Source organism: Tinamus guttatus, unplaced genomic scaffold (genome assembly GCF_059628265.1).
Source record: "Tinamus guttatus ecotype Peru unplaced genomic scaffold, ASM5962826v1 Tinamus_guttatus_pri_ptg000364l, whole genome shotgun sequence".
Taxonomy (NCBI): domain Eukaryota; kingdom Metazoa; phylum Chordata; class Aves; order Tinamiformes; family Tinamidae; genus Tinamus; species Tinamus guttatus.
Window position 1 is genome coordinate 3,776,995 of NW_028288898.1, and position 19,563 is coordinate 3,796,557.

Below are 19,563 nucleotides of genomic sequence, written 5' to 3' on the forward strand. Positions count from 1 at the left end.
TCAGCCAGGGTCTGAAGGGAGAGCATCTTCCAGCGTGTTACACCATTTTAGGAATCCATTTACCTCTTGACCTGCTGATTGAGACAGCTAGTGGGAACTGATTATATTTTTATAGAATCCTGGAATCATTATGTTTGGAAAAGAACTTGGAGATCATCAAGTCCAATTGTAAACCCATCACCACCATGACTGCTACATGGGTTGATGGGTTTTGCCCATAGGAAGTTGATGGTGATTATTGGTCCTCTTTAGGACACTAAAAAGCCAGGAGGCTTTGCTTCTTCAAATGATTTGGAGAAGATTCATTGAATCAGTAGAAAGGAGGATGCGCCTGGTCCTGTGGGGCCAGGGATAGGTGTTCTTCTCCCATAATGGGTACGGGGCACCTTCTCAATGTGAGCGGGCATGCCTAGGGCTGCACTTCTCCCTTGAAGTCAATGTTCCCAGAGCCAAGCAGCCTCCCTCCTTGCTATTTGTTTATTTTTCTCCTGGAAAAAGTTTGTCCTCCGAGTTTGGGTCTTTATCCAAAGCCAATGAATGACCTCTTGGGACGTCTTGCTGCTTGTACGTAGGTGGCAAGATGTGTGCCGGTGGTTTCTGGTATCACAGAGCCTGATCACAGGTGGAGCTACTGTTGGATTTTGGAGGAGAAGTGTCCTACCCAGGGCAAATCGCCTTAAATAACCTAAGTGTAAACTGAATTCAGCTGAGATTTTTAGCTTTTGGGGTTTGAAAATAGCATGGTAGGGGGAGCTAGTGCATTACACTTCGGGTGGTGTTGCTCTTCAATGCGATGTCTTGGCCATATTTTTATTTCATTTATTTTATGAAATACCTTGGAAGAAAACAACTTCTTTTTCCTCCCAAATACTGCTTTTTATCCAGCGACACTCTGGGAAAACGGACAGTGAAGACTTCCTATAGGCTGTGAGCTCCAGCAGCACCGAATGCTCCGATCCACCGCTGTTCTTCAAATCCCCAGCAAAAACCAGCACAGGTTTAACAGGAGCAAACCACATGCTGCTGTGTCTGGGTCACTTGGTGTTGGAGCTGGCAGCCTTTTAAAAATGCTTGAAAAGGAATGGGGGGCAATAGGTTCCCATGGGAAGGAACAGGTGTTGGGTTCTTATCTTCTCAGTTTTTGCATCCTGATGTGGTTTTCTCTGCCCTAACTGTAGTTTTGGGAGCAGGGGAAGAGCATTTTCCTGCTTTTTAGACACTAGCATGTGGCAGTCAGTCTTTGCTTGGCTTTTTGTTGTAGCAATAGTTAGAAATGTTTTGGTTTTGCATGAAAGCTCATTTTTGTAGATCTCTGCAAACCTTCCTCAGTGCCTGTGCGTACGCTGGTGCTAACTCCACTTTAGGCTGGGGCAGGAGAGACGGACAAACTCTTTGCTATTTGTGGTTTATATTTTTTGGTGGACTTTTGGTCGCTTATGAAATCCCTCATGTTCAAAGATCGAAGACATATACGTTAAAGTTGGGTTGGGTTTCAAACCTGGGTAATAATGACAGTGTGACTTTTCTTATGCACTCTTTTACAAAGAAATATTTCCTATATTTGTGGTAGGGAGAACCATGTTGTAACTGCCTGTTGATCTGAGTGAAGGTCTCTGATCCTGATGCCAGGACGTGTGTTGGTGTCATCCGCAGGAAGTGTTGAAATGTTTAATTACTCTTATTGGTTCTTGTTTGTGGCTTATCCTAGTTCTGGGCTATTTTTGAGTGTGCCCAAAATGCTGGGGAGAAAAAAATAAATAAATCTGCTGCTTACTTATAAAAGGAGCAAGGAAGCTGTGTCATTGGGTTTTAACTTCCATTCTCATAAAAATACCCAGTAAAGCAGAAGATGACAGGGAGACAAATGCGGTCAGGGTGGATTTATCACCATCAAGGATGTATTAAGTGGGGCCTTGGAAAACCTGGTGAGGAACGTATCACTGTTGACTGTTAACAGTGCGGATTACAGCACCCAGGCGTTTGTTAAGTTGGTGTCACCCATGTGGAGAAATCTGCATGTGGGAAAGAGATTAGAAGGTTTGACGTGATCTTGACCAAGCAGCAACGTGGTTTGAGAGAGGCCGGGTGCAGCTGAAATGGAAGGGCATGGACTTACCAGCCCGTGGATGCAAATTGGGCCGTGAGTTGCAGAGTGAACATTATGGTGGGATGCACGGATGAGAGGAGCATCTTCTGGCCTGTGGTCTGCCGGAGTCCTGCTGGAGCGCTGCCTCCCGTCCGAATTCAGGACACCAGCAGCTGAAAAGGTCACTTGTTTTTGAGTGCAGGACTGTTGGGATAGGGTTAGGAGTCCCAGGCTGAAGTTTAAGGGAAAAGTTCAGGTTAGACATGAAGGACGATTCTTAGTGTAAAGTGCTGTAAAGTGCTTTAAAAACAGATTAGGCAAAGGTACCCCCCTAAGGAATAATACAGGTAGAGCTGGCTCCGCTTTGAGGCAGGGTGCTGCTCTCCAGGTCCCACCTTACTTCACTTGGGAGCTGCTGCAGTCTTTGTGGGTTCCTGCCACCACTGCCCCTCTGGCCCATTTTGGAAGGAGATGGGATGCAATTCTTGAGCCTGGTCTTTGCGGACCTCTCTGCAGCGCTGTCAGCCTCCTCTTGGATGCAGGGAGGCCTGACAAGGGAGACGGGTGGACTTTTCACGAGCAGGGCTTGCTCAGCCCACCTTGGCTTTCCTAGAAAAGTCCCTTTGCCTCCCGGGTTTGGAGTGGAGGAGTATGCTGTGGTTTATGGTCCCCCGTGAGAACTAATTTATTTATTTATTTAGTTTCCGTTTTAAAACCTGAACAGCTCCAGAAAACAGCCACAAGCTCTCAGATAAAATCACTGGCAGGGAGGTGAGAGGGGTCGGTGACTACGAGGTGGAGATGACATGAAGGTCTCGTGGTTGCACCGAATAGGAAGCTGCCAGCTGATCTAGCTGCAGATAAGGCTTGGGGAGCAGCAGACGTTGCTCCGCGAAGGAGAGGCTGCTGTGACCTGCAGGATGTCTCCTCTCTGACGGGGCAGGAGTTTCTGGCTGACGGAGAGGAGCAGGCGCTGGTGTTTCTTGCAGGTGACACAGCAGGGCAGCACATGGGGCTTTTCGCAAGGGCTCCCTTGGCAGCTGACAGGGTGCCTGTCAGGCTGTGCCACGTTTGCTTACATGGAGCTTTATAAAGAGGAGGTGCAGAAGCCTTCCCAGCTTTCGTTGTGGCTGCTGACAGCAGTCCCCTCTCTTCCTTGTGTGACCATGGCAGGCTTGAATGTCTCTATTGCTTTTCTTTTCCTCACCATAGGCATCTGCGAGGCAGGCAGGCAGCTTTCCAAGCGACTGCTCTCTCTTGGAGTGTACTGTTCTCTCGCCAGAGAACTTGCTGGCTCGTTACAGTTGTGTGCAGGCTGTCTTGAACTGAGGATGCTGATGGACATTGGCCTGTGGGGTGGTGGCTTTGGCCCGGACGTGACCCTCACTCTGCTCTTTCTTCTCTTCGTGGCTCATGGTGCCTCGTTCGATGGAGCATCTGCTAATCCGACGGTCTCTCTCCAGGAATTCCTTGTCCGGGACTCCGGCTTGGCAGCAACTGCTGCCAAGCTTCTCGCCCAGTTCATGGGCATGGGTCTGGGATGGGTTATCACTAAGTACTACTGGTCCTGGGAGCTGACGGATTTCCACCTCATCCAGAACCTCATGTCTCTGGAATGCAGTTCCTCCCTCCATACGTCCTTGTCTCACGGTGTCTTTGTGGAAGGTCTCTGCTCTTTTTTCTTCCATCTAGTTATTCTCAAGTTCCACCACAGTCGCCCAATGTACCGTGTCCCTGTCCTGGCAGCAACTGTCACCTTGCTGGCTTATACAGGTGAGTAACTCCTCTTTTCTTTGCCTTCTGCAATGCCATGTAGACAGAAAATGTCAAGGAAAAACACCTTATTTGAAGGGAAGGAACAGTCCCAGTCAAGACCTAGGATTCCCTGAAGATCTTCTGGACCTTGGTAGCTGTGTATGGTTAAGCTGCTAAGGTCCCAGTGGGATATGGACAGGAATGTGGTCCCAGGGGCATATGGACAGGGATATGGACCACGCTGCTTGGCTTGCTCAAGCTGCTAAGGCCCCAGGGAGATATGGACAGGAATGTGGGAATAGAAGGCAGCTCTTTGGAAATCAGATCCTGGAAATGGGGACCAAAAACAACCTGAACATGAGATGTTAGAGAAGGAGAGGTGGAGGATCTGTTTCCAGAGCAGCATGGAAACAAGGCTGATCTGACCTGCCACTAAAGCAACCGTCCTTGCGAGTGCCTGGCTTGGAAATGACCCACGTGCAAACGAGACTGATTGCTCTGCTTCTTTCCCACGCAGCTGGGCCGTTCACAGGGGCCTTCTTCAACCCCGTCCTTGCCACGGCCGTTACCTTCCACTGTGCAGGGAGCAGCCTGCAGGAGTACGTCCAGGTGTACTGGCTGGGGCCCCTCGCAGGTGAGATCTGCCCGGGAAGCCCTGCGCTCTCCATAGCATTCAGGACGGTTTGGGGTGGGAGGTTTAGGGAGGACTGGGCACCTCCCCTTGTCTGCTGGTGGCCTGCAAGGGGGAAATGCTGTTGATGGAAACTGCCCCTCAGTTTTGCCCGTGGCAAACGCTCTGTTTCATACCCCTTTCCTGTTGCTTGAGTTGTTCTTTTACTACATTTTAGGCAAATCCTACATGGTACAGAGACAAAATCTCTCTCGAGTCAAAGTCTGCCCAGCTTGGGGAGATTCACGCTAATGCATTTTAGGAAATGATAGGTTGAGCTCCGTTTTTGAGGTCATCTGCAACTTCAGGAAGACCACAGTGAACTAGATGCTTGCTGCTTGGAATGCAGAAAGCAGGAGAGGACAACCACTGTCAAAGAGCTGGGGTGTTTTACCCCTTCGGAGTCAAAGCAAGTCTTGCTTTTACTTCTATACACGATGGCTGAACTCTCTTTAAAGCAACACAGCAAAGGCCTCTTAGATGCTGTTGGGGGGGCTTTATTTGTGCTGAGATGGATTTTGGTCATGCACAGCTTCGCAGGAAGGATCTCAAAATAACCGCTGAGCCGTGGGAGGACGGGCAGGTGGGGTGCATTGAAGGGATGCATCCAAACTAAAGGACACGGCCTCCTCTCATTGCAGGGATGCTTGCTGCCCTCTTGCTGTACCAAGGGAACATCCCACGGCTCTTCCAGAGAAACCTGCTCTACAGTCAGAAGAGCAAATACAGGATACCCAAGGCGAGAGCGGCCCACGGATCGGGAGACAGCAAGGAGCAGGAGCGGAAGAAGAAAGGGGAGAAGAGCAACGTGGAGATGAGTGCCTGAGTCTGAGCTGAAAACCCTGTCATGGGACTGGTTTTCCCATGGATTTTGCAAACTCTGCCGTACACAGGATGTGTGCTCATTGCCAGTTTTCTGGACTAGGCTGACGGCCTTGCAGGACCAGGAGCTGCGATACGACGTGCAGGTGCTGTGCATCTCACCGGGCACCGGTCCTGGCTGCGTGCTCGCTAGAGGCAGGACTGTGGGAGGAGATTTTTAAGGCCTCCTATGGGGTTTGGACAAGGTAACCTCAATAGGATGTCTGAATTCCTTAGGCTTCATTAAAAAATGCCTGGAGAGTTTCCGAACCCGGAAAGTTTGAAACATGCCGTGTTGGCTCAATGGGGAAAATGAATGTATTTGCATAAGTTGCTTGTGGCGCCTGGTATTTGGGAAGTATAGGGAAACTGAGAACCATTATGTGGGTATACTTGAGCAACTTCCAGCTTGTTGCGTTGTTCAATGTTTGAAATAATCCAAATGTGTCCCTCGCAGTTGTAAAACCAGAGCAAACCCCAGTAACCGTCCTGGATGCAGTCAGGGTTTAGAGGCCCTCCTCCCTGACGCAGTTTTTTGGCCTGTTTCACCTGCTACTGGCGAGCCATGCAGCATGCAGAAATGTTCTGATTTATTTGTTTATTTTTTAAACAACCCGAGGGAGGTGCGTGAGCACGTGCAGACTCTTAGGAGGATCTAGCCCTGGGCTACTCTCAGGGTCTAAATGAAATATTTCTAGTGGTAAAAATGTGGTTAGGGGAAATAGTAATTGAAAACAGTTAGCTGAGTGGTGTCATTCCTTTCCATACCTCAGCTACAGACCAAGAAAAAAAATAAGGTCCAGGTGATTCTTTTCCAGGAAGGTCAGTGGTCCTTTCCAGCCCACGTACTTGCTCATTTCCATTGCTTGCATAATGCTGGATGAAGAAAACCTGACCACGGGATAACAAGCTTCCAGCTATATTCCTCATAGTTGCACACACATTCCCTTTTTGCTGGAGGGGGAAGTGCTGGGAAGAGGAGAGGTCCTTCTGCAGGGTCTCTGGGCAAGCAGGTCAATGAACGTGTGGCTTCCAGAGAATGTGATAGCAAAATTCGGATGAACCTCCTGTGTGTCAGAGCTGGATTGGATGTGACCATTCTGGGGGAGCTGAGTCCATCTCCAGTCCTACAGCTTCAGGAGATTCTTGGAGATTTTGGGAGGGTAGAGAAAAAAATAGGGACACCTGCACTGAGTGGGGAATACTACTCAATTCTTTCATCCCTGCATGGATGAAAAGCAACAAAATACCAGTTCTACACGAAAAAAAATTGGGACGTTTCTGTGTGGAAGGATCTGTAGGTCCCACTTCACCACCAGTCAGTGGCTTTTCACTCCATGGCATGTGCAGGCAACCCCAGCTCCTGCCTGGCCTTCCCTGGATCATCTCTTGCTCCTGCTCTTCTCCCTGGCCAGACTCTCCATTTGCCAGCCAAGGCCTGGGCAGCTTTGGCCAGGCTCCTTCTACAGCCCTTCAAGGAGCAAGTAGTCGCAGGAGAACGTGATACCATGGTCATAAAAGGGTCCCTTACCTTGTTGCCTCCATAGGAGCTGACTTGGCTGAGTCAGAGCACCCTTCTGTGTTGGGGGAGATGGGGACCCACTCCTGCCTTCCAAGACTCTTTCCTTGTAACAGCAGGGAGACCCAGCCCCATTTATTTTGGTTACAAACAGTGAATAAGGAAATGGTACCTGATTAAGTTGTGTGAGATTTAGAATGAATTAAGAGTCTGTGAGCATGATAGATCCAGGTTTGGTACCCCGACAAGTAGTCCCCTTTGCCCCATGTGTCAGCCCTGGTCCTCCGTGTTTCTCGCTGGGTTGAGGAATTGGACCACAGGAAATGGTGAGTCCCAACAACAGGGAAGAACCAATGCAATGATACTTTAAAGCAACTCAGAAGCGAAACTTTATGGAACAAGCAATGCCCAGAAAATAATGCAGCAACCCACACCAGCAGTACCCTAGAGCAGCCTCTATATCGTGTCCAGCTGGAAACTTTGCACTACCAAGCCTCTTTTGGGAAGGAGCAGCTGGGAATGCTAATACCAAGTATTATGTAATCCTGAGCTTTCTTTTGCAGACAGTTTGTATGGAAGCTGAAAACTTTCAGGCTCTGTACAGTTGGCCAAATAGAAGCTTGAAGGCTTCAGTTCCTCAGTCATTTTTTCCCCAAACCTCTTAAATTTGGAAATCAGGTGGAAAATCTTGAGATGGAACTTCCTTATTAAATTTCCACCATTTCTCAATTTTGTCCAAGACAAAAAAAAAAAATTGTTTATTCTAGAGATGTTTCAGATGGACACTTCAGAGTTCTGAACAAAGCCATGCAAGTACAAGGCTCTGAAAAGTGCATAAGGAAAATGACTTGAGGTCTGAGTTTGATCCCATCTGGTTTCCCTAGTTCTGAATTTGATTTGAGGATAAGTGTGGAAAGTGAAAAATTAAGATGGATTAGGCCAGCATGACCAATTTTTCTGGTAACTTTCTCAGGAAGAGCATGGAATATTCCTACAGTTGGTCCCAAGTGGTGGGTTTGTTGGTGTGTTTGGTGCTAGGGATGTTTGCAAGACATTTCCCTGTCTCATGTCTATTCAGCTGGCAGTCTGGCATAGCTGTATCAGTGCCCTGGGCCAGGATGCTTATCCTTGCACTAGCTCAGCATCTACAGGGAAAGGAAGGGAGGAGAGGCAGGGAGGCAGGGAAAGGAAGGTGGAGAAAAAGCCCTCCCTCTCCAAAGCAGTGTTTCCACATGGCTGAGATGTCTGTCTCTTGGGTTGCTGATGTAATTAAGGGAGAATTCAACAGGAGTCACAGTAAATGTTGTTATTTTTAATTAACAAAAGGTTGCTCCTGCAGCCCCGCAGCATTAAGGTTTAGCAGAGCAGACCTGCAGCTGGAAGCGTTCCCAAACTGCAAACCAAGCTCCGCTCGGTAGCGTCCACCTGATTTGCAGCTCGGGCTCCGCGCGTTGTCCCTTGATGCCAGGTCGCTGAGGCAGCGGAGCCGCCAGCCACCAAGAACCCCAGCCAAAAGGTGGTGTGGAAAAAAAGTGGAAACCCTGCCCTGCACTAGCGTTTGGTTTGGAATTTGCTCTGCAGGTGGATGAAGATGTGGATGTTTGGGAGCAGGACTGCACCTTGCCACGCTCCTGTGCCTTGCATGTAGGAAGGGGCCTATCCGGGGCTGTCTGGGAAGGGTGTCGCCTCTGGGGACTGGCCTGGGCATGATTATCCTCATGACTGGCCTTGGCATGGTTATCCTGAGGACCTTGGCATGGTTATCCTGATGACCTCTCTCCACAGCCACCAACCCTAAGGTGGGGAGCAGCCCTTCTGTGGTGGGGGAACACACCGGGAAGAGGCTGTGCTTCTTACACTTCACCTCCCCGCCTGCGGGGTAAGAACGAGACTCCTCGTGGTGCTTTCATGTGCCTCGTGTTTAATTCCTCTCAGACATCATACGCACGACAGACAGACAGCGTCCTGACAGCTGTCGGAGGAGAGCGCCCGCCCCGCCATGGAGAGCTGTGGTGGTGTTGGCCGCAATGGCCAAACGTGGCCTGCCCCTTTTCCCGCTTCCCCCCACTCCGAGTTGTATCCAGCTCTGCTACAGTCTGAAGCCTCCCGGCATCTGCTCCATCTGCTTCCATCCCTGGGCTGGCTCCTCCGATGCTCTGAGGCAGGAACTCCTGCCCTGCTTGTCCAGCACCTACCCCAGGAGTGTCCTGTCAAGGTGAAACCTACCGCTACGCTCAAGGCTCCACACTTAAGGACCTGCATGATCCTGCAGAGACAGAGGTTTCCAGGGGCTCTGGCAGATCTCGGGGGCACCAAGCTGCCGGCTTGCTGGCTCCCTGGAGGAAAGAAACACCTTGCTCAAATGCCAGGGCACCTGCAGTGAGCAGCAGCTCAGGCTTCCTCCCCACAGCTGGACAGTTGCACCAAGCAAGGCCTTGCTGTACTCAGCCAAGGGAGATGAAGAAGGAAGCCTGGAGAGGACAAGTTCGCTCAGTTTTGGGTTCCCTCCAGCCTACGCCGCAGGTCGCCTGAAGGTGCTGCCCTGCGCCATGCCCCGCAGTGAGGGAGCTGCCCTGTGGGCCTGGAGCTTCTGGGCAAACTGCTGCTTGTACAAAGCACTGCTGTACTGCAGCTCCGGGGTCACCAGCCGCCGGCACATGTGCTCCGTCTTCTTGTCCAAGCCCTGCTTGATGTTATAGCCTAGGATTTTGGCATTGCCATATTGCAGTGGCATTAGGGAAGAGTCCTTGATTTCTTTTGGGGCTACGCTTCCTCTTCCTTGCAGGCAGATCTCTGCCAGCTCTGCTTGCCTCCGCTGGAGTGCTCTCACTTCCTGCTGCATGCGCTCCCTGCCGATGTCTCGGTCAATCCTCTCCCAGAAGGTCTTGTTGAAATGGGTGTAGATTTCCCAGTCCAACCTGTTCCACCTCTTTATCTTCTCCACCATGCTGTCTGAGAGGGAGGACCTGGTACTGCTGTCCCTGATGTTGAGTGGGAAGGACACGACACTGTCCAGGTCCCAGCACAATGTCTCCTTCAGCAGCACCATGGACTCATCGAAGTACTCGGAGATAAGGAGCAGGTCGAAGGATGCCTCAATGGCTTTCAGCATCAGGTGCACCCGCTTCGGTGTGACATCTCCATCAGGATTGAAGCCAAAGTCAAAGGTCATGAGGTTCTTGGCATAGTGACTGTCAGCAACCTTTGGGTTGTAGAAGCGGTACGGCTGGCGGAGGAACTCCTCCAGGCTGCGGGCGCGGGAGAAGGACGATGTGCCCTTGTAGTACGCGAAGGAAGATTCCATGAGCTGCACTGGGTTTCTCAGGATGGAGAAATAGACGGCTGTGCTTGGTACCACTCTCCGCACCTGTGCAGGGAGGAAAGGAAGTTTAAAGGTGGGAGGAAAGGGAAAATGAGCTTGTTTGCTTGTGCCCAATGACACTCACTCTGGGGTTTGAGATGGTGGGTGCTGCAGAAGGATGGGAGAAGGTTTCAGGGAATGACTCATCAAAGGTGTGTTTGTGTCAACTGTGGGCAGCCCTGTAAGAGGTACATGGAGAGGGGGGCAGCCCAAGCTTTTCCCCTGCGTGTTGCCACACGTGGGTGCCCCATCATGTGGGACTGTTTATGGGGCCATTTAATGGGCCTGTTAAAAAGTGATATTCAGAAGGATGGATGCGGGGCATGGCTGACCTGAGCCACGCAATGCCTTAAAGTTGTTCTCCTCTTGTAGCTGGTCCTGTCTAGGCAACAAGACTTCCTCTAAGAACCACTGGACAAGAATGAGAGGATAGTTGCTGACTGCTGTAGAGCCCTTCCTCTCGCTTATTCCAAGACGATGCCTCAACAGCTTACACCCCAACTATCTACGAAATCCATTTACAGAAGTTCTTAGGAGCTGGAACTAACACATAGGGAACCAGTGGGCAAACCCCTCTCCTTTGCTTTATCCTTGAAGAGTCTACCTTTCTTAAGGGTGTCCCACCTTGTTCCATGCTAACCCCTTTTGCCCTACACTTTCCCCCCACCTCCCAGGACGTCGGGGCTTTGCCCCTTACCTCTGGGTGTAGGAAGCGCATGTGGTGGCAGAGGATGTTGAACTGCGGAGCGCTTCCAGGGGAGAACCCTTGCACAAACTTGGCCATGAAGTGGCGTGGGTAGAAGAGCTGGCTGCCACCATTGAGAGGGAAGGCGAAGGTGAGGTTGTGCATCTCTCCAAAGCGGAACAGGATGTTCATGACTGTGCTGCTGGCACTCTTATGGACTTTCAGAAAAACAACATTGGTCTTGGGTTTGCACGTGGCTTCTCGATAAGAGATCCCTTCAACTTTCTGGCTCTCTTCAAATGATGGCTTTTCAACCGTAGGTGCTTCTGTCCAGCTTGGGAGCAACCCCCTTTGCAGACCTGTCCCATTATAGTCTTCTGCTTGTAGGTTTTCAGCTGGATATGTCATATCATATTTAGGTGAGCTGACCAATCTAGGAGGGAGAGAACTTGTGGCTTGAAATGACGCCTGCATTGTCCTGGATGATGCTGTTCCTATAAGCTCATCTGCAGTGATGCTGTTTGTGAAGCTTAGTGTCTTTTCGATGCTATCGGCACCCTCCCTTGTAACTGTGGAGATACTCCCAAGAATATTTGGAGAAGGACCCTCTTTGGCTGCTTTTCTAGGGCCAAGAAGGTGGGATTTCAATATCTTGGATGAAAGATGGCTTTTCATCTTCTTGTTCCCTTCTACAGATTGCTTTGTCCAGAATCCCATTTGTTGACTGTCTGGGCTGCTTTCCAGCAGGGTTGTCTGGCTGAAATTTGGCCGTAGCCAAAAAATGTATTGTACACTCTTTGTTGAGATGGAATCTGGCATGGCTTTCTTCTGCCTGTGTGGGGAAACGTCCTTCCCTAGTGGTTTAGGAATCTGTAGGCTATGGCTGGGCCTCTTCTGGTTCTTGCCTGTGGTCTGCTGTAGGGCATTTTCCAGTTCACACCGGCAGTTTCTGTAAAAGGGAAGCCATGAGTTGTCAACACCATGCAGTCTGTCAGCCCTACCCTATCCAGAACCCGGCTTAGTCTCCCAGGAGTGATATGTTGTGTGCAGTCTGGCATAAGCTGGAAGGATCATCACGACGAAGCACAGGAGGAACTGAACAGCCTCGGATATACAAGGCCACGTGCTCTAGGTGACCCTGCGTGTGCAGGGGGGTTGGACTAGATGATCTCTAGAGGTCCCTTCCAGCTTTAACCATTCTATGATGATGATGATGATGACTGGACCATGATGCAGATCCTTCTACCGCTGCACTCCGGGGTGCAGAAACAGTGATGTTAAGATATATGTTTTAGCTCTTGATCTTGATACTAGCTAACTGTTGTGAGGGGGGAGTGACCTTTACGGCACCCATCATGTGAGTAGGGAACAGCTGGCAGTGAGGACTTGTTTTGGGAGCAGTGAATGCACTGCTCTGGCAGAGCATTGGAGTGGACTAAAGCTGGGGATAATGATCTACCACTTCAGGGATGCCCTGCGTAGCTCCCAAGGCGGTGACCTTTTATCTCGGGCAACGTACAGGCTCATCAGAGATGGTTTGCTCTGCTGCTTGGAAATTGCCTGAGCCCATCATCGTTCTTCCCAAGCACGTGGGAGTTCAGCCTGTGGAGCCATTGGAACAGTTCCCCACAGCACCCAGTGCCTTTGAAGGCTGCGAATATACAAGGGAAGGAAGGAGCATGTAAAGAATTTAGCCTCACTGCAGCCAAACAACCCCCTGCTGCAGAGATCCTAAAAAGGGTTCTGCCATTTCCCTTGGGATGAGAGGCACAGCAGGTGGGTGCAGGCCTTGACTACTTGGCGCTCTTGCCTTGAGGTAACTGGAGGAAGGGAAGGCCAAGTTGAGACCATGCAATGACTCCTTCATTGCCATGGAGCACTCTGGGCTGTAGGAAAAGCAAAAGGACAAAGCAAAAGGAAAGAGAGAAGAAGGACTATGACAAGGCCTGGGGAAACTGGAGGATTTTCAGATGACCTTGAACTGGGAGTCAATATACTCAAGGGCAGGACTGCCATCCTGAGAGACCTCGACAGACTTGAGGAACGGACCAACAGTAGCCTAACGAAATTCAACAAGGACAAATGCCCAGGCCTGCCCGTAGGAAGGAAGAGCCCTTGGTAATGGTGTGGGCTGGAGGTTGCCTGACTAGGAAGCAGATCTGCTGGAAATGGCCTGGAGGTCTTTGCAGACAGAAGCTGAACACGAGACAGCAACATGCCCTGACAGCAGAGAAGACAAACAGCATCATGGGCTATATGAACAGGGGCATGTCCAGGAGATCCAGGGAACTGATCATCCGCCTCTAGCCAACACTTTCTAGAGCACATCTAGATAATATCTAAGGGTTTGGGCTCTCAAATACAAGGAAGATAAAAGGAAGTGGGTTCAACAAAGGGCCACCAAGATGGCTTGGGCTGGAGCACTTGCCCTGTGAAGAGAGGCTGAGGGACTAGAGCTTGTTCAGCCCCAAGAAAGGACAGCTTCAGGGACCTAACAACAGCTTGCCAGTACCTACAAGGAGGTCATCAAAAAGGGCAGGTGACCCAAGCAGGTTGTGCAGTCCTCGGTCTCTGAGGTTTTCAAGACCTGTTGGGAGAAAGCCAGGAGCAGCTTGGTTTGCCCCTAGAACAGGCCCTATAAAGGGCAGGGATTGGACAAGATATCCCTGGAGGTTCCTTCCCACCTGAACTGTTTTGCCATTCATAAGAGGAGACTGTTGGGTGACTTTGAGGATGGCAGCTTGGAGCCCATCTCAGCTGTCAGTAAAAGACTGGAGGACACAGGTGCAGGTTTACAATCCTGCTTATAACCTACCTGGCAGGCTGCAGCTTCTCCACAACTTGAAGGGTCACCAGGAGGAGAATGAGGAGGCTGAAGGAGATCCAGAGCCGACTAAGCTGACATCTGAACATTGCTTTTAATTTCCTGCAAGGAAGCAGACATTTTGGACCATTAGTTACATTGTATGGATAGAAGGAATGTGTTTGAGGCAAAAACAAGAGTCAGATATCAGTGTTTTGTTTTTTAAGCATAAGGTCACATTTTTTTGGCTGGAAGGAGGTGCAGAGGCAGCAATAACTGATAAACCTCAAAGGCTGTGCTCCAGGAATGCAGCCTAGTGGAAATTTCCAGACAGGACACGAATATCACACCAAAAAGTAAACAGTGATAACCATTAAAGTCACTTGGTTGCTCAGGAGTGTCTTGCCATCGTGGCCTGGGTGCTGACTTTAGCTGCTTACATTTGCATGGCCTACATGTACCGTGGCCTTATCTCTATAAACAGATCCGATAAACCTGTTTTTTCCTCATGCCCCACACCTCTGGATTTCTGACGTTGGAGACGCTCTTGGGCAAAGGATTAATGCATAGGCTCTGTTTGTGGGCATAGACAGGGGCATAGGGGGAAGAGGTCTTGTCTCTCTTGGGAAGCCAGAGCAGATACATTTCTGGAGTTGAGAAGCAATGTTTTAACTAAAACCCACTACATACTAAAGATCACTGTTTTGTAGATGGTGTCACGAAGGATCACTCCTGGGTGGTGAGCTGCATTGCCCTCTCCAGTGGGCAATGTGGCTTTGCCTGAGGAAGGAAAGGAATTGATCCGGACCTCTGGTTTCTGCTCTGGGGATCATTTCCAAGCCAAATCAGAACTGCAGGAATCTGGGAGAGAGCGCTGCAGCCTATTTCTAAGCCTGTCCTCTGAGGTGGTACTGGCAGCACGAAGTCTTCCCTGATTTCTCCAATGTTGTTCAGGCAGTCATTGGCATTATGTGATGGAGCTTTGGGTCTTTATTGTTTGTGAGCAACCTCAGGCCACCTCTGCAGGATTCTTACTGTCCCTAAGTGTCATTGTAAATGGGATTGGAGCTCGACCTTCAGCTTGCTAGCACAAGCCAGTCATTCTGCAGAGTGCAGCAGCTGGAAGGCTAAGCTTCCTGCAAAAAAAAAGGATTAGCTTGCATTTCGTTTCCTGTGATTTCTACTGGAAAGTCTTAGGTCATGTCAGTGCTGCTGAGGAAGGTTCAAAAGCATGTAATTACTACCATAGTGCAATGAATATGTTGGTCATTGCAGCATCTCCACAATCTGACAACCACCTGGAGGTGTCCATGGTCATCTCATTGGTTGTTGCTGTGGTGCACTGGTGATGGCAGAAATACTTGGACCTGGGAGGAATCAGGTGCCTGGGGTGAGCACCGCCAAGGAAGATGCAGAGGTCACCGGCTCTGCAAAACTCAAACTCTCTTTGAGATGAAACATTGAGTCACTTTATGGCAAAAGCCAAGAAATGACTGGAGATCATGCTCTGTGCTGTTTATTTTCAACTTGAAGAGCAGGCTGCATATGGCAAATTAAGACTGGAAAAATGAGTACAGAATGTGTCATCTAGGCTCTGGGCCACATGGGTGCGAATATCAGTCCTAATTTGATAAACTATTAGGTTGTTAGTAGCAGATGTACAAGGGCATGGAAAAGCTTAGACAAGAGACAAGCATGCAAACAGCTATGCAAAGAGCCCAAGGAGAACCTTGTGCCATCAAAGATAAATCAGTATTACAAGAAAAATGCCAAATGCTTGGAGTGCCAAGACATAGCTTAACAGTTCGCAGTGTTGAAAACAGCCAAGTAATGACACTTCACAGTGACAGTGGCCTTGGAGCACTGATTGATTCAATGATAGTTTTAAACTGCTGGCACAGTTCATCACCTTCCGTTTCTTCTGGAGAATTGACTTGCCACAGAGCTATTGCCAAAGTATCCCAGTACGGAAAATCACAGATGTTCAGATAGACTTTTTATCCTGGGATAAGGATGAGTTGCCTCAAGGATGAGGTAACACCTGCTGCAAGTTGGAGAAGATTTTAATTGTCACGGTTGCAATATGGTCTTTCTGAGTTTGAGTCTTGGCTGGAATAACGAACAGTCGTGATGCTGGAAAGTTCTTGCAGGAGATTCGATCTGACTCTCACATCACTCAAGGAGCAGCTGAGGGAGTTCTGCAGCCTGGTGAGGCCAAGGAAAGTGGCAAGAAGGGAATCAAGACCTGTGGTGTTTAACAATATAGCTAACATGTCCTCTTGCCTGCTCTTGGTAGACCTTTGGGACATCTGCAAAACCGCACAGCAAGAATAATGCAACACCTTCCTGGCAGATGATGGAGAGCTGAGCAGCACCATGCACTGCTCCTATGCAAGTGTTTTATGCAGTTATACTTCTGGACTTGGTTCTAAAGCATTTTCTGGGCAGTGCTAAATTTTCAACTTGTAGTGATTCAGATTCTGTGTAAGATTCAAGGTCATTTTGCTGCTTGTCTGCCACGTCTTGGCAGATGACAACATGCTGGATGAACATGCAACGTGTTGCTGGCTGTTTCGGTATGCTCAGTCAGCTATTTGCATAGAGCCAGACCCCTGTCTGACTATGGTGGGATGTGTAAAGATCAAGAGATGTACACTGAGCAAGTGCCGTTTATCCACAAGAAGCTCATGTGATTTCCTTCTTTCTCCTTGCTTTACTATGGCAAGATGAGATCACGGGTGCAGTAATAAATCACTGAGATCAAAGTGCTGGGAAAATGAATGTTGGAAGTTGTCCAAAACTGTCCAAAACTGCCCTGTAGGATGAGTCAGATCACGAATGTTGGGAGGGTGACTCAGAGACTTGGAAAATGCCTCCAACTGCTGGTGGACTTTAAGCAAAGAGCCCCGTACAGTCAGGGACTACATACTGTCACCTCCAAAGATGACATTGCTTTCTCTTTGATGGTGCAAAGGTGGGTGCAGCACCCCAAATGTGCCCTTGCAGTGAAAGCTGAGCTAAGTTCTCAGCTGTGGAGCCACAGCAGCTGAACGCTGAATTTGGCTCAGCAGGTTGCACCAAAAGCCAGTCTGTCTGTTGTTTAGTTACGAAGGTTGAGACCTCAGCCATGAGATGGCCAAAACTGATTTCACTGGATGGGCAGGTGGTAGAACATGACTTTACTGATTTGCTGGAGCCAGATAAACTGCAGACAGCGAGAGGTGTTGCACAGAGAATTAACTGAGATGAGAACAAAAACCTAGTTCCTCTGGATAGCAATTGCAGCTACTTTCTTCACACATGTAGCAAAGAGCTAAGCGACACTGGTCTGGGGAATGCTCACCAGAAGATAAGGTAATGGTCCCTTCCATTTCAACATGGGTAGAAGGGCTTGCTTCTGTTGATGCTCAGCCTGCTCCTGAAACCAGCAGGTTGGGAAAGTCCCTGAGGACACCCCATCCTGCATTTTGGCATATGGCAGCAGTGTGTCCAATATCCCAGACACTGCAGACATGTGGGATATGACTTTCTTGCCTGGAAATGCATTCAGGCAGCAAGTGGATTACCAATGGACAGAGCCATGAACTCAATCAAGCCTTGCTCTGCTCCTTTCCACATCTGTCCACTGCAAAATAGACCCTCTGGAGGAAGGCAGGGCACTCCAGAGGCATTACCTGGGGCTGCCATGCAAACGATTTTCACGGAGCCACATTTCCATTTGCCACCTCCTCTGCAAGCCGGCATGCACAGCTGAGAGCAGCATGCTCGTGCCTGGAATGAGATGGAGGGAATCGGCCTGCTGCTCGCCCTGCTGAGGTCTTTGCAGCTCCTCTTCCTTTGAGGCATCAGGCCTTGCAAAAGATAATATTCCTGGAATAACTCCGGGAATTTCAGTAGAAGAAGTGCAATCGAGCCAGGCTTCCCTGCATTTACACTGAGCCGAAGTGCTGCCTTGACATTTACCATCATCTCTTTAACCTCAAACCATATCTTAGCATAAAGAGCCCTACAAGGATGTGACCAGATCTGGTGATGGGAGCAGCTAGCCTCATATCAATAGAAGCTTTTGCTTTTCTTCAAAGGAAATAGTATTTTACTAAAAAAAAAAAAAGAATCCACTTACGTGATCAGGTGCCTTTTGAATTTCAGCATGGTGAGCGGAGCCTTGGCCGTGGGGCGGGTGGTTATCGTGAGCTCCGTGCGAGACTGGGAGAGCGGAAAGCAAACACGCGGAGCCTGGCTTGCGCTCCCGTATCCGCTGGCCCCTCCCCGGGGTGCCTGGCGTTGGAGGCTGGAGCAGAGGGCCACGCTGGTGCCCCGCTCTCCAGTGCCTGCCCCCAGGGAGGGAGCGCTCGCTTGGAGCGGCCAAGTTCCACAGCAGGCCGGGTGCGAATCATTGCTGTTTTCTAGAGACCGTGGGCAGAGTGTCCTGGAAGCCGTGGTGGCCGGAGGGAGTAGGTGGTGGCTGGCTGTACCACTCATTTTTTGTGTCCCTGCCTTTCCCCTCAGGTTCACTTAAGGACACAGTCGTTGGTGCATGTTGATCCTCTTTGGCCTCTTGTGTCCTCCCAGCTCTGCTCTTCGTGAGATAGCTTTGCTTCTTTATATGCCTTCTTGTGTGCTTGCCTTTTCCTTCTTGGCAAAGTTGAGGTTGGGAGTGCCTGTCCCTTGGTAGTCACTCTGCTGCTACGATGTCTGGGTCTGTGTTGTGGAGAGGTCTGCAGAGACTGGATCGCATCTGCCCAGCGCAGGGCTAAACCATCTCTAGAACAGCTAGGCTTCATCTGTGCTGGAAGCACCCTGTGCTTCCCCTCATGTTACTTGGTGCTCGGGGCACAGCCCTCAACATTTGAGAAGCGTTTGGTACTCCAAGCACTTCAGGCTGGCCTCCTACCTTGTCCATAGTCACCTCCCTCCCATGCTGAGACTGTTCTCTGTCAGGATGACCAGCTGTGGGGCACATCTGGTAGGAAGCCAGTTCTCTCTCCCACATGCCCATAGCAGCAGAAAAGTGAGTCACAGGGTCTGCTTCCTCCTGGTTGGTGGACAAGGCAAGACATCTCAGCAGAGAAGCGGCAGGCTGCCCTCCGTGACGAAGATCCACAGTTGATCCTTTCCCCCAGTGTCTCTTCTCTTTACAGTAGCTCTTCCTCTCCATCCTTCTCCTCCAAGGCTCATCCTAACAGCTCACAGAGCATCAGCAAGGACACAGCCATGGCTCTGTAGACCCAGGATGCTAAAGTCTGGATGGCAGGATGACAATGAACCACATACCTAAGGGGTGCTCGAGATGGAGGAGGTGGTTGTGACCTCTGCAATGAGGATCATCAAGGCATGCTGTGTAACACCCGTTCTGCCCTTGTGAGTCTCAACAAGACCAGGTTGCCCTTGTACCTGGTCTGTCACTGTCTGAAGGACCCTGGCAGGGCATGTTTTGCTTTTGCTTGTACTTGTCAGAAAAAGCACAGCAGGTAGTTACACCTGCCTGAGCTCCCTTTCAGCCAAAATGTCTTCCTTTTGCCACTGTTGAGCCATTTTTCCTCCTTTCTCTCATATAAGGAGCGTGCCAGGGTGGCAGCTCATTCCCCCCTTCCCTGGCACAGGGAGGCGCCGCCTCTCCCTGTCCACCTCATCAAAACCACAAGTTTACTGTAGGGCTGTTGTGTTCTCCACCCATCCTGTGCTCCTGCTATCTGCTGTGGTTGGGAGCTTATCTTGGAGCTTGGGGCTGGGTGAGACACATGAACTGGCTTACCTTTTGCATGAGTCAAATCCCTTTGCTGCGGCTGCCTTCCACTACATGGGATGTCTGGATTGCGAGGT

The 19,563-nt window shown here is 49.9% G+C and overlaps 2 protein-coding genes across 2 annotated transcripts; one reads left to right on the plus strand and one right to left on the minus strand.

Moving 5' to 3' along the window:
- Positions 1–3,237: 3,237 nt before the first annotated feature.
- Positions 3,238–5,337, plus strand: LOC104576423 (aquaporin-12). Its single transcript, XM_010223813.2, has 3 exons — positions 3,238–3,859; positions 4,359–4,475; positions 5,153–5,337. Exons 1-3 carry the CDS (start codon positions 3,253–3,255, stop codon positions 5,335–5,337), a joined length of 909 nt encoding a protein of 302 aa, XP_010222115.1. The 5' UTR covers positions 3,238–3,252.
- Positions 5,338–9,385: 4,048 nt separating this feature from the next.
- On the minus strand, positions 9,386–17,921 carry LOC104576424 (galactose-3-O-sulfotransferase 2). Its single transcript, XM_088530203.1, has 4 exons — positions 17,864–17,921; positions 13,753–13,863; positions 10,950–11,886; positions 9,386–10,258 (listed from the first exon to the last, which is right to left on the minus strand). Exons 1-4 carry the CDS (start codon positions 17,890–17,892, stop codon positions 9,404–9,406), a joined length of 1,932 nt encoding a protein of 643 aa, XP_088386329.1. The 5' UTR covers positions 17,893–17,921; the 3' UTR covers positions 9,386–9,403.
- Between the last annotated feature and the right edge of the window lie 1,642 nt (positions 17,922–19,563).